Source organism: Coturnix japonica, chromosome 3, assembly GCF_054131305.1.
Source record: "Coturnix japonica strain WE chromosome 3, WE-NBRP24, whole genome shotgun sequence".
Lineage (NCBI taxonomy): Eukaryota > Metazoa > Chordata > Aves > Galliformes > Phasianidae > Coturnix > Coturnix japonica.
In genome coordinates this window covers 82,639,128-82,654,142 of record NC_140665.1, presented here as the reverse complement: position 1 = coordinate 82,654,142, position 15,015 = coordinate 82,639,128, and the positions used below count along the sequence as shown (strand labels likewise).

The following is a 15,015-nucleotide window of genomic DNA, read 5'->3' as shown; positions in this document are numbered from 1 at the left end:
TTAAATGATTTCAGGTTGAGAATAACATTTTTAATTGAAAAGAATTATGTTACTTTGACTGATCTTTTCTATATGTATCAGAGTAAGAAAAATGAACAGAGACATAGATAAAAGGAAAGAAAATAATACCAAAAAGAGCTTAAAGCCCAAAGTATTGTTTTTTTTAAATTCAAGAATGATTGAAATTATGTCACGTGTATATTCACTTTCCCCAGGTATTACAGCAAAAAAAAAAAAAAAACAAAAAAAAAAACAAAAAACCAGTTATTTTCTGGTAATACTGAAGATATTCATGGGAATTGTTTAGAAACTTTTCAGACTAAAAGTAACTTTACGTGCTACAACCATCTAGGCAGTCCATGAAAAATAAACTAAATTTTCCCTATGCTTAGCTTTAAAACCAGTTACATATCAGTTACATATAAACGCATGCCTAAAATCTTTCTCACAGGAAGAAACATTTTGTTGACCAGTTATACTGTTCCAAGAAAATGAATACCAGATATGCAAACTGGAATAACTTTAGAGGAGAATATAAAAATGTGTTTGGGAACAAAAAAGATTGACTTTCCAGGAAAAGCTTTCCATGCAAAAACCATTTGATTAAACAACACTGACTACACAACTACCTGCAAGCCTATTGTGCTGTCTGAATTAAGAGATTGCTTTCCAAAGCTCCCCTAGGGGATACAGCTAAAACGATTCATATGAGTAAAGTTATCTCAAACAAGGAAAATCACTGACAGCAAGGATGAAGTGCTAGTAGTGTTAGCAAATAAAAAAATAAAATAGAAGAAAAGGACAAAAGGAGGGGTCTGTTTTCCTACACAGGGTACCTAAAGGGTCTTTCTTTTGTCGTTCACAGCTAACAGCTAGCCTGGAAAACACTCAAGAATGTACTGTAAGGAATAATAATGTACTGGCCAGAGCTGCAGATGATCTAATAGGCTTGCAATTATGTCCTTACAAAGAACAAGTGCAAAAAGCTACATGTGATTTAAAAAATAAAATAAAATAGGAAGTTAATAGGATTTTACTGGAAGCATTTCAAATAAATTATGAACTTCATTACAGCAAAATGGTAAAAATTCTTCATTGGCAGGGCTTTTAGAGCCTACACTATCTGTCTGAGATACTTTTGTTAATCTTTCCTAAGTTCAGAGAATGCCCATCTATGCACATGATGACTCACTTGCAGGAAAAAAAGTATAACTGCCAGATTACAGCATTACAGAAAGACTACAGCATCGATTTATTTCTCCTCCGTGATTCAGCAGCTACAAATCCCAGTGCTTATGGGAAGATACATGGCACTGAAGTGAAAACCAGTTAATAAAAGTGAGATAAAGTCGTAACAACTTCTTTCTAAAACAATGCTGGTGCAAGTGGTAGGAATGCTGCCTTGCAACACCAGGGCCCGGGGTTCGAATCCCCCTGTGGTGCAAGTGGTAGAAGTGATGCTCTGCAGCACAGAGGCTCGAATCCCGGGAGTTGGACTCGATGATCTCTAAGGTACCTTCCAACCCGCACAAGTCTATTACTATTACTATCTGACTGTGCACTTTGGAAATAAGGTCAATTTTCTTTTTAAAGGAGAGAACGGAAACTGACAGCTCCCTACCAATACCCAGTCTATTTCGACTTCGCAAAAACTTATACAACTTAATTTTATTTTTCAAAACATCAGTTAGCTGGAGTAAAGACATCTCTGCTTATCCACATTGCCCTCCTACCTCTAGCATTCTACATGGTTGAGCTCTCTTTCAGGCAATTCTAGGCTGATGCAGTTTGTACAGCTGTCTTTGTACAGAAGAAACGTGCACAGAAGGAATGCTATTCAGAAGTTTAAACATCATCAGTAATCAACTGAACAGAAAGGCTATTTTCGGTAGATCATAATTCCCAAGTTTAGTTTCCACCTATTCTTATTTAAAGTCTGTAATTTCGTGATTGCCAAGAAGAAAAAAAAAAAAAAAAAAGAATAAAAGAAATGTATTTTATAGCACTGAGAATTCCATTTCTGATTTTTTCTCTATTTCTTCAAATTTTGAAGGTTTAGCTTTGTTTAGCTTTTACTTCAACTTTGAAGGCAACAGTTATCTATTTACAACAAAAGCTCAGGGAAAATACATGAATTATGTAACAGGACAAATGAGGATCTTTACTTGTAGAGCTATTAAAATACTTATGTTCTCATTGGTCTGCTGAACCACTAAGGTTATCATTGGCACATCTCAATATACCAAGTCTATGTTTTAAAACAGATTAATTCTCAATTTTTAGAAATATTTGCACTTTTTGTGTTCAGTGTCTATCTTTTTCCTTTCAAATTAATTCTACTTCTAAAAGGATTCACCACAGCTAAACCTATCACCTACTACCCCTAAAAAAAAAAAACAAAAAAAAAAAAAACCAATGCCAGCATGTAATTAAGCAATAAAATAGTAGAAATAAGAACTTTTTAATAATGTGTAGCACAGAGCTTTCTCTTATAAAATTTATATCTACTGCCCTTAAAATATACACACTTCAAAGAAAGTATCAATTTCACTGTTTTCGCCTCTAGCTGATGCAGAATTGAAAGTTATGACTGATACGAAAAAAATTCTTAACAAAAATAGAACCTTAGTGGTTTTATTAAGCCATCAAAGTTGGCAGGTAGTGTTTATTTAGACAGAACAACTCACTACAGTTACTAAAATTGATAAGGAACTGCAAATTGAAGTTAAAATTGTGTGTAGTTACAACAGCCTCATCAATCTTTCCGCAGCACAGAACTATTAATATAACAGAATGCCAAACTGAAAAGCCCAATATAGCCCTTTGTTGATCTTCTCAGAAGATTCTCTGATTTGTCCAGCATGGACAAAAATGGCCCAAAATAACTTAGTGTCCCTTCTAAATTTCAACCAAAACCACAGACTATTAATTACTCAGTCCATAAACCAATGCTTATTTCATAAACTGTTTTGTCTTCTCTAATCTAAAAAGAAACCTAAATTTTGTGATGTCTGAGTGCATCTTTCTATATGTTAGTTCTTGATACCATTTGGAATTCCTCCCAGCTGTATTTTCTGCAGATACTAGATACAAAATACTGCTCTGTGAGTGCAGGTCTGCAGCCTTGTAACAGAATCTTGCTCAACAGAGCAGATTGGATGGCGATGTCTTGGAGGCTTCCAATTAGATTCAAAGATCTAATTTATTTTGTAATTAAATCTTAGACTATTATTATATATTTATTTGCTTTCAATAAAGTTTTATTGCAGTAAAAATGTTAAACATGAAACTTACACTAACCTCTACCATCTCTGTCATTTTTATTTTAGAAGCATTTGTTATTCATCTACTTTCTTCCAGTATTTACCATCCATACTACAGGAATGTCAGCTTAAAGTTAAAAGAAAGGCAAAATACAGGTATTTTTGTGATGCATGTTTTAACACACAATGCTCAGAACTGCACAATATATTTTTATATTATGTACCTATACCTATATTTTAGCTGCCCTAAACTGCTTTCTAATGGAAACAATCTACACAGAAAAGTCTGATAGTCAGAAGGCGTTAACTTGCACAAACTGATGCAAAGCTCAACAGGAAAATTCAGACCCTGTTCTCTGCTTTATAACAATGCTTATCTCACGTTATTACATCTATATTTTTGTTTGAGATAAAAATACTGTGATTAACAAAACCATCAATATTTCAGAATCTGTTATAGTAGTACATGTATTTTCTCCTCTAGTTTTGCTTTTTCACAGAATCACAGAATGACCCGGGTTGGAAGGGACCTCAAGGATCATGTAGTTCCAACCCCCCTGCCTAGCAGGGCCACCAAACATACGCCTTTACTAGATCAGGTTGCCCAGGGCCCCGTCCAACCTGGTCTTGAACACCTCCAAGGACGGGGCATCCACAACCTCCCTGGGCAGCCTGTTCCAGGGCCTAACCACTCTCCTAGTGAAGAACTTCCCCCTAACATCCAACCTAAATATATGACTGAGTTTGTAGTACTCACAGGCTTACCATCTGGACCGGGCTGACCAGGATAACCATGATTCCCAGGCTGCCCAGGATCTCCCTGTAAAAAAAGTAGCAGGTTAACACACACAAGGCATTTTAAAATCAGCATAGAGTAGCCTTAGCCATAATACATCCCATAAAAGTGTGGCTGCAATCCCAGGTGCGTGCAACTGAGGAGCAATTCCTACAGGAAAAGAGAACTGATTTTGCACCTTCTCCCTTGGAAAATTATCCCTAACTTCAGATGTAGGAACTGGAGAAGCAAGCCTATGCTCAGTGTTATAGTGCAGGTTTGACCTATCATCACATACGCCTTCAAGTTTCTCAACATCATAAGCAACCTAAAAAAATAAATAAAAATCATTTTCAACAATTAAACCTAATCAAATCTCTACTAAAACATTATTATTCTACCAGTTCTACTCTGAAGAAAACTCTCACCTGTTTAGTAAAGATTTGGCTGAGTCTGGTTTTTAAAGAGAAGCATTGAAAAGACAAGAGCTAAGATCAAAACCTGTTAAATAAATTCTCCAGACATTGCTGTCAGAAAAAAAAAAAACCAAGATTGTATTTTTTTCAGATTTCTTCTTATAAGGCCTTTGCAATTATTTTGTTAACCTCTGTTAAAACCACAGTAAGAGAAAAGAAAACTCAATTTCTCAGGCATTGTTTTGATTGTCAGAGAGCAAGAACGTACCTTCCTACTCAATATTTTAGGGTTTTAATGTATTCAAGTTCTCTGTTTATTTTACTAACAGACTTGATCTGGACTTGAAAAATCCATTAAAGCCTCAGTCAACAAAACATTTAAGTCTTGCACAAGCATTAAGCAAGTACAATTTTCTTCAGTCTGATCCATCAACAGACCTTCAGGTCAGCTACAATTGCAGAACTGTTATAAACAGGAAGGATATCAGAAGAGAAATAGGAACAAGCATTCATTGTGAAAAAAAAAACATGTATTTTAACACATAAGCCTGAGAAATGTAATGGTGAACAAAATAGGAAAGGATATAGAATAGCGACCCTTTAAAAAGCCACTAAGTTATAATTTTCTAAAGTAATAGTAGATTCTCTAGAATTATTATCGACCAAATTAATTTAGAGTCCAGGTTTTAGATCCAAAAGAAAACGAATTTGCTTTCAGTTACACTGCCTAAACTACAAAATGTTATGTCTTTGTCTTGAACAATTTTAATTATCATTTACTTGTATTTCAAAGTTAATAAATGAATTAATTCTATTACACTTCCTTATTATCACAAACACACAAATTAAGATTAAATCTATAAGCTTGCAAAGTCCAGTATTCAAGAGATACTTATAGATTTTCAATTAGCTTCCTTTTCATTCTTCCTGCAGTCTTTTGGGTTGGGCACCATTTCATTATCTGTCTTATTACCTCCAATATTATATTGCAATGCAATTGGAAGATCACATGTGAAACAGATACTTAATTAAAATTGCATAGATCACCTTAGTTCAGATATTTCATACTTTTTCATGCTTTACAGACTGTAGATTTCAAAAATTTTGTTATAAATATTTCCTTCTCTTTTTTCTCTAATATGCTAAAGGAGAAATAAGGTAAAAATAATAATAATAATAATAACACCAACAACAAAAACCACCACAAACATTCTATTATTCGAAATAACAATGGTCTCTCCAACGTGTGGTTTCCAATTCCCTGATTAGAAACCATTATCACAATAGCAAACAGCCCTCTAACATAAGGTAGCTGCAGCAGACTATTACCACTTAAATTATGAAAGTCTTTTCTTTAAATCATTTCCTTAATAAAAGATAAGCAGTTTGGGGTCTTCTTATCTATCCATAAATGGAAAAACAGTAACTGGGGACAGCGCCGCTTAGCACAGTAATCAGGGAAGATAGAGCAGCAAAACACTTGCTATGTGTGTCTGACACATCAGGCATCTGAGACCCGAGTCTAGTTCACAACTTTATCCTTCTTACCCTTGGCCAACACTACCAGGAAATCACAAAAATCAGAACAGCAAAGGTGGAACACTGCAGCAAGCATTTTTTCTTATACAAAAAAGGAAGAAAACTCTCTCTTAAAGACTACTTTATTAGCAATCCACTTCATTCTGAAATAACCAGCGGTGCAAGACCATTTGCTGAAGATTGGTAAAAAATAAAAATAAATGAATGAATAAACAACACCACTATTTTATAATCACAACTATTTTATTTGAAAGTAGAAGATGTATTTATGCAATCTGGAGTTACAATGCCTAAATCTGACCTTTTTGCTTCTAATCACTATATTCATTCACTGGAAACCAGAACTACCGTAACTAGGATTCTACTTTTTTAACCTGCACGACTATGAATGGTCAGCATGAGACTAGAAGAGAAAAAAAATGTACTGTATGCTCAAGAAGAAAGAATGGAAACTTACTTTGGGGCCTGGAGGTCCTTGTTTTCCTGGAGGGCATATGCAGGGGGCAGGTGTGGAGCCTACGTCACTTGGGCCATTCATGCACTATCAGGAGTAAAACCAACCATCAAAACACACGCCAAAACCACTGAACAAACATATCATCACATTATGAGAGTTTATTCTTTTTTAGGTTGCATAGGTCCTGGCTTTCACTCTTTTGTTCAGGTAGAATTTTTAGCTCACATGAACTCTGCCCCCCAACTACTCTGCGTGTATGGATCCATCATTTTACAAGGAAGAAAACAAATAAAAAGTCAAATACTAATACTTGCCGATACCTGTAACTCAAATTGCTTTTCCACAGATCTTTTATCAAGCAGTTTGGTAACCTTCAATCTGACAACACACAAAACTGTTTTCCTAAACTAACTGATGTTCATAATTTGAAGCGTGATCACTTATCAAATATACCTATTTAACAGAAGCCAGAAAAGGATATAAAGGCCAGATCTCCCCATCTTGTGGACACATGTTCCAGCCATTGAGCTACTTCAGGAAAGGTAGGGTATGGCAGCTGCCCCTGATTCCTACCTGGTACCCCAAGGGTGCTCATCATCACAGTTAGGTGAATTCCTCCAGACTACACTCCCTATACAAACAGTGGTAAACACTAAGTCTCAACAGATCATTTGATGTACCTATTTCCCTCCTTTGAGATCACGTGAAACCTAAGGCAGAAAAGGGGAGAGCTGCTAGATCAAATTCATTTACTCAAGGCTAGGCACCCAAAATGTAGGTGCATCTGTAGGAAATTTATATGTTGCGGCTAGATTCAGTGAATTCTCTTTCATTTAGTAATTTCTCAGAGATATGGAAAGGTAACAATTTAAGAATCCGAGATACAAAAGAGCAGACTTCGCATTTATTATCTAATGCACTTTCTATAAAATTTTATCTGGATTTTCAATAAGGACACAAACTTCTTAAAATGTTCTCTGAATGTTATTATTTCTTAGGCTCAATTGATTATTCAAAACACAGTTCCACATTGCCTTCATAATAGTACCAAGCATGAGTGGAGTTACCAGCACGGCTAGGGTAACTATCATATTAAGCCTTCAAACCAACTCCCTTTCAGGGAGCTCTCATTGGTATGATCCAGGAACCCCCATTCACTTTGCAACAGTATCCAGCCCTGTTAATAAAACAACTCCAAATTGAACTGGGAAAAAAAAATCAGGCCATTTTTTCTAATCCATGTTGGAAAACTGATTTTCAATTTGCTCCCTGAGTAATGAAAATAATGATAATTTTTCAAATAATGAAAAACAGCATTTTTAAGCTTAGTAAACCTCACCCATTTTTTAAAACAAAGACTACATTCCCTATAACAATAAGTTATATAAAGTCACATACTACCTTAAAATGAGTTTGAGCAGTTTAGGATTGTGCCTACCTCTCCATTCTGAAAGAAGAAAGACAATATTTAAGAATAAGACAATACTTGCATTAAACAAAATCCATTCATTTGTAAACATTATCAAAACCAGTCATAGATTTGAAGCAGTAAATATCCAGCATCTGTAATTCAAACTTTCAGACTTTCTCAGATTTGTGCACAGCTGCTGCCAACAGACAAGAAGCTCAGTATCATTTAAGAGTCTCTAAACAAGAGCTGCCAGGAGCAATTTTTAAAAGGCGTGACAAAACTAAAATTAAAACTGGACAATGCAAATATTCATATACCAAACGTTTAGACTTTGCTCAAATCTGTTGCCAGGAGTAACTTCTCATCAAAAGAATACTCATTCATTAATAACCAAATATATCCTTAAAGCATTTCTAAAATCCCTGGTTTCTGCCCGAATTCAGCATCTGGGAAAATGCACAGCAGCACAGAGTCAAACCTGGCTTTCTCTAACATGATTTCCTGTGTGACTGCACAGTATCTGTAGTATCATAAAAAAAATCCCCATATATTTCATCACATCAAACATGAAATTGGCTATTTTAATGATTTAGCCACCATTACCTGCACCACATACAGGAGTTTTCTGATGCACACAGTTATCACAATCACAATCTTTATAAAATGTGAGTGGAAACAGGTTTCTCCGAATTCAATCTTTCCCTTGGACAAAGTCTAGAGAAGACTGTTTTTCCCCAAGGATCATAGTGGGAGTTTGAAATTATTCTAAAGCCTCAGGGAGAGGGGATGAATTCAGGCTGTAAATATTACATACAGCCCCAGCTTAGTTGAGGAGCTCTGACACAACCACACTGTGATGGAATACAATCACAAACCACATGTGTCTCCAAATTTCATTACCCCTTTGGAGACCATCCAAAATGTTTATTTCTTGAAGGAATCCAGAGTTTCATGGGTGAAGCCTAAATTTAATTTACAACAGTTTGTGAAAATAAACTGGCAAAATGTAAGCTTTTTGCTCAGACATCTTGCCAAGTTGAAGAGACTGCAAAACGACAGACTTTTCAGTGTTTATTTCTAAGGATTATGCTTTTTTTTTTTTTTTTTAAATTATTCCCGTTTATTTTTTATATTGTACTCATATTCTGCAAAGAGCAAGAAGATATGCGGTGCAGGTAAATAGTTTCCTTCATATTTAAAGCTAACTTTAACTGCAAGAGTGTTCCTGAGTTCATTAGTTCTAGATACACACTGAGATTCTTTGCTCAGAGATATGATTTAGAAGAAGGTTTTAGGGTACTATGGTTAGGCTGAGGTTGGACTTTACAATCTTTGATGTCTTTTCCAACCTGAGTGATTCTTTGATTTCAGAACAGTAAGAACCTAGCCATTTTCTTATTTCCTAAGTTCTGAATTCTAGAAAGGTTTTAATATGGGTGCATATCACAACGGAAATGTTAACATTACCTGAATGGAAGCCAAACACACTAGCTGTGACTCTATGCAAATTTAGCAAAAAATAGGAAATATCTGGATGTTGAAGACTTGCAGGCTCTGTTCTCAAATTGGCAAGGTGGCCTGAATATACTAAATCACAACGTGCAGAATATGGTTTTGCATGTACACCAACTATCTTTAACTCAGTCGGGTTTAGGCAACAAACAAAGGATGACATTTTGAAGTAAAAACTGCAGATATAAACCAAGTTCTTGCAAATATTTTGGGATGGAAGTTGAATGCTTTAGAAAATCTGGCCACAGCTCTGTGCCACAAGTGATTTTCTAATTTGTCTGCACGTGTTTTACTTTTCCTTGTATAATTAAGTAAGAGAAAAGAAAAAATCAAAGGAGACCCATGGGCTTCCTAATTGCATGTAAGAACCTTGCAATACTGAACTGCATTTTACTTCTGTCTTATTAATAACATACTTCATAAAATATTGGCTTCACTTCAGCCACTGGGATGTTAAAAACAGACTTCAGCATAGATATTTCTGATATGAAAAGGTGATTTAAAAATATAAGTATGTTGAGTACATACAGAATTTTCACAGAGGAAGTAGCAAAATATATATTAGATAAGTTAAAGCATTTTACACTGCTGCAATCTAGCTGTTTTATTAACTTGAAATGTTTAGGTACGTGAATTGTAACTGAAAATTCTGAGATTATTCTACACTGCTGTTACAAATTAGCACTGTCAAATATCTAAAATGAAAAAAGCTTTTAAAATGTGTTTGAGCAAAACTCAGGCTGAAAGTGGACAAATTGTGGGTCACTTGATACTGCAGTCTTAAGTCAGCTTCAAACGGTGACACATAAAAAAGCCAAGTATGTCACAGAAGTTCATCTATTGTACTCACAAATCCTGGGATCTCACAGACTGTCTCTCGATTATTTTGCTCTGGGTCACAGTAGATTCGCAGTTTCTGTATATCAAACTATAATTTAAGACATAAGAGACATTTTTAGAAAAATCGTTCAGTCTGACATTACATGCTTAAACAAGACCCTTCTTACTTTATATCATTCCACAGGTTTAAAAAACGAACATAATATTAAAAAGCAACTGAAAGTGAAAGCTCTATGTGTCCACTAAAGTTAATCAATGAAAGATGTAGGAGCCCTAAAGTGAGGCTTCTCACAATGATTCGTTTGTGCAACCGATTCAACATTCTGTAACAGAATTGTTTAAAGAAAAATAATCAACCCAAGATTTTGTTTTCTAAAATAATAGAAATACCCTCAGTCCTTGGTAATAAACCCAAACATGCACAGCACAAACAAAACCAGTTGCCAATGCCGTCTGGAAAGTTACAATAGAACAAGTATTGGACTGGATGAACTTGGAGGTCTTATCCAACCTTGGCAATCCTATGATTTAGTTAGTAAAACCAGCACTTCCCTTTTCACCTTAGCAGTCCTGGTTAGACATGTCTACACTGATCTGCCTCTTCTGAACACCCTGGGGGTGTTCAAGGAACGACTGGGTGTTGTGTTGAGGGACTTGGTTTAGTGGGAGCTATTGGTAATAGGTGAATGGTTGGACTGGATGATCTTTTAGGTCTTTTACAGCTTTCTTGATTCTGTGATTCTAGATGTAAGATTACTAAATTTTGGTGAAGTATCAGAAAATGTCCCTGAAATTTGGAATAATTTAGTGTTCAGGTGCATGATGTAAAATTATAAGAAGCAACCAATAGAAACTTTGGCAACAGGTAAGCAAAAATCTGTGCTATTCTGCTCTGCCACTATAGGAAAACAAAAGCACTGAAGCCAGCTTTTCTAGCGTGAAGCTATCACAGACACAAAGAGAAAAAAAGCCCCAATATCACTTAACAAGAAATCACAGATCATAAGTTTGACAAGCAGGGGGAAGAAAGAATATCAAGTCTGTTAATACCATATGTAGCAATATGAGTAGTTTTTGAAATACAGAACTGCAACATGAGGCAGATTTTCTATTTTTTTCTAGTCTGCTATCAAGAGATGTTCTGATACAATGCTACATTCCTAAAACGTTTTCATTTTTATTTTAGATTAAATGTTTTGCTAATAACATTCTTCAACTGAGTAACTGTATTGTTGGGAAAGCTAGGAAATCCAATTCTGCAGAGACTTACAACAAAAAAAATAAATAAATTATTAAATTAAAAAAAAAAATACAACAACCAACCCTAAAATCCTAGAATATACAAAAGTGTGAGAATGAGATAATCCTGCACTAACATGGAAAATGCGTGAGATGATTGATTACAACTCCAAAATCTCTGGTTTCCTTGAAATAAGTGCCTACCAGAAATACGTGGGAAGCATTCACTGTTATTCATAAAGAGCGTTGCCATACAAACTATATTTCTATCAGAAATGCTGAGTCACACACACAGTATGCTGTCCAAGTTTCCGTGTACAGTTTTAGAATATGATAATAATAGCACTGAAGCCTGGCAGCAAATGCACAAAACTGAGAGTAAATGATTAATGGCATCTGAATAGAGTTAACGAAGATGATGCAAAACACATTAACATAGTTTAACAGGAGCTGTAAGGGTCATGAAATTAAGCACTGAAGTGTAAAAAAATATAATTGTGACTTACAAAACGAGTAGAAAAACTCTGCCTACTTGTGTGATTCAGTATATCTTAGTAATGCTTCTTTTATTCTCAATCTAATTGTTAATGTTAACATCATTTTGCCCACATTTTTATAAATGCATGGAAGAAATCTTCTTAGTCAACATCTGGAACACTGTTGGCATTACAATTCTCACCACTGCTCTAGCCTATATAGCCTGATGTAATCAGCTTTTTGGTGTCTGCATATATCTGAAGGCAAGAGGAATTTACCATTCCTCAGAATAAAGGACAGCCTCAATACAGCAGTTTTTGGTGCTTTTTTCCCCAGCACACCAGGAAAATGATGCTCCCTTCTGCACCCAGTATTTGCTGTGCAACATAGCCAGAGTTGACAAGTTTCATCCTTTCTTGACAGTTATCATATCAGTGACTCACCATAAACCAACACCCCCTGTAGGCACCAGCTAAGTTCACTATACAGAATACACCAGTAGTGCTGGGTCCTTCTGAGAATTCACATTCCCTCTACTAGAATTTTAAATATTAAATTTCAACCTACTGTAAATTAGAAGAGTAAGTGAAGGAAAAAATAAGGCACCAACGCAATGCTAACATACAGTACAACAGATACAATAATGTGACATTTGAATTACTGTGCTTTTAACATATGCATACCTGTACAGTTTCCTCCTTTCCAGAATACTTTCCTATTTGGGTTAGTCCACTGATGTAAATACCTAAAACAGGATGTAATGGTTTTGTTTCAATTTCTTGGTCATCTATATACAAAGTTACAAAGTCTTCTGTAACTAAGAGACGAATCTGATGCCAGCCTTCATCAAACAATGTCTAAAAAAGCAAAGAAAATGGAAACATTTAAAACAAAATTACTTATAATTTAAATGAAAATAGAAATAATTTTGAACACTTAAGCTATATTTACAATTGCACAGGAAAACAGAGTATTAGTCAAGCAACACTACAATTGAGAAAATTATACTTGCTAATAAATAGTCTGTACTTCAGAATTATTATAAAAGGACAAGTACTAGATTCATCATATCACAGAACCTCAGCCTAAGATTTAAACAAAGAGTATATTTACATAGGCAACAAAATGAGAGAGAGCTTTAGAGAAGCAGTGATCACATCTACCTAAGAAAAGAAAATCAACATAGGAAGAAATACAACCCTCTTGAGTCTTTCCCTTAACTTCAATAACAATTTAGCTATTTAGCCTAGCCTAGATCACCTTCCACATAACTAAATGTAAGAAATCAATCCCACAGTAAGTCCATATACATAACAGCAATTTAAACATGCCCCTTTCATTAGGTATCTTTACTAACTTCTGTAGGCATGAAGATAAATTAATTCCACTTCACTGAATACACTGGTCTCTCCACAAGTAATGCCTCCTATTTATTTCCATGGAAACTACAAAAAATGCAAGAAGCAAAGTAGGACTATTTCATAGAGCAAATTCTCAGCTACTAAACACTCTTTTACAACAGTCACTGGCCTTAGCTATGCATTTTTGCCAGCAATGAACAAAAGCCTGCATGCTGCGCCTATAAAAGTCTGCACCATTGGAGGTGAGCTACTGCTCTTGTTACCATTGCTGAAATGCACCACCCACCACCTCACTGTGCTCACATCCACTGTTTGGTCTCCATCAATGTTCAACAAGCATCAGTGAATGTCAGTGGGTGTCATTTTATCCTCACAGAGGAATTCAACAACACACTTTTGCTTCATAGACACTTCCATGTCAGATGTCCTTTTGTCAGACTGCCCCACTGCTGCCACCTTTGTTCAGCAACGAAATGGAATGGAGTATTGGCAGAAAGATTCAACTCCTACTGCCATACCATCAACATATGCCCTTGACATTGTGAGCCAAGATAAAAAAATAGGAGGCATTACTTTCAGAGCACCACACACTATGTAGCATCTCTGTTGCAAATGTATTTTATAGATTACAATTTTATTTGCAATAGTTCTCATTGCTCCAACGGAAAATCTTTCCCACTCTTTTTGTTTGTTTGTTTTCGCCAAAGTGTCCCTCTTGCTTGAATTAAAATAATACTCCCTGAGCCAGGAACAGGACTCTTTAGGCTGCGTATTCCTATACCAGTATGAACACAAGAGTGGAGACATTTAATCTCCTTCCTGCAACCTAGTTCATCTTTCTTACAGACTTGAATACTTCACTGGAATAATGAAAAAAAGACTGAGAGGAAACTTACAGAATACACTAAGAAGTGTTTACACAAAGAGGGGAATCCTTTCAGTGAGAAAAATAAGCAGCTGAAAGGAATTTTTATTCAACAGAGAGCTAAACAAATCCAGACCCAGCTCATTTTGTGCTCTTCTAGAGAAGAAAGTAACTCATTTCATTATGCATTTGCAAGGAATTTAGATGCTTAACAAAAAAACTTCCACTAAAAATGGACTACCCTTATTCTCACCTTCTAGACTCTACCATCAAAGGTGGAATGCACTTTCCAGCATATGTTAAACTAAGAGCTGTGTGCAAAAAATTCTCTGTGGTCTTCACAACTACCTGCTGGAAACTGCTGAGTAAAAACCACTTGCAAAGCAGATGCTGTGGATGCTGAGGAAACATGGGCAAAGTACCCACCATATATTTTTAAATGCCTATGCAGTGAGTAATAAGAATCATGCATTTTTAAAACATCATAAAGGGCAAAGGAAAAATGTGTATTTAAATGAGCATTCCAGCACAATGCTGATCTATTTCTTACCTTTACACGAGGTGCAGCAAAAGTAATAACCTGTGTGCCATTTATTAAACTTGTTGTAGTGAATGACAATGTTTTCTCTTCTCCATTAATTGTGACTGCTATCTGTGGTCTCTTATCCAGGCTTAGAACTCTCCACAAATCCCACGTCTTTTTTACTTTAAATCTTTGAGTGGAAACAAACACATAGGATGGAGGCAGACCTTCTGGAAACACATTCCTAAATAAGACAGTGGAAAAGAAAAAGGCCAATACTTGAACACTTACATAAATCTTAAAACAAGTCTCTCTCAATTTAAACAAACATTAAAAT

The 15,015-nt window shown here is 35.4% G+C and overlaps 1 protein-coding gene across 2 annotated transcripts in view; it reads right to left on the bottom strand.

Moving 5' to 3' along the window:
* The window catches only part of COL21A1 (collagen type XXI alpha 1 chain), a 95,205-nt gene that overhangs the window by 46,822 nt on the left and 33,368 nt on the right, over positions 1-15,015 (bottom strand). Inside the window, exons 5-10 of one of the 2 annotated variants that reach the window (XM_015859231.3) lie at positions 14,706-14,922; positions 12,613-12,786; positions 10,224-10,301; positions 7,889-7,897; positions 6,451-6,534; positions 4,021-4,083 (exon numbers count right to left, since the gene is read on the bottom strand). In XM_015859231.3, coding sequence (XP_015714717.2) covers positions 4,021-4,083; positions 6,451-6,534; positions 7,889-7,897; positions 10,224-10,301; positions 12,613-12,786; positions 14,706-14,922 — 625 coding nt within the window. Of the gene's footprint in view, positions 1-4,020; positions 4,084-6,450; positions 6,535-7,888; positions 7,898-10,223; positions 10,302-12,612; positions 12,787-14,705; positions 14,923-15,015 lie in introns of those variants that run through there. The other variant, XM_085542078.1, reaches the window with a different exon arrangement.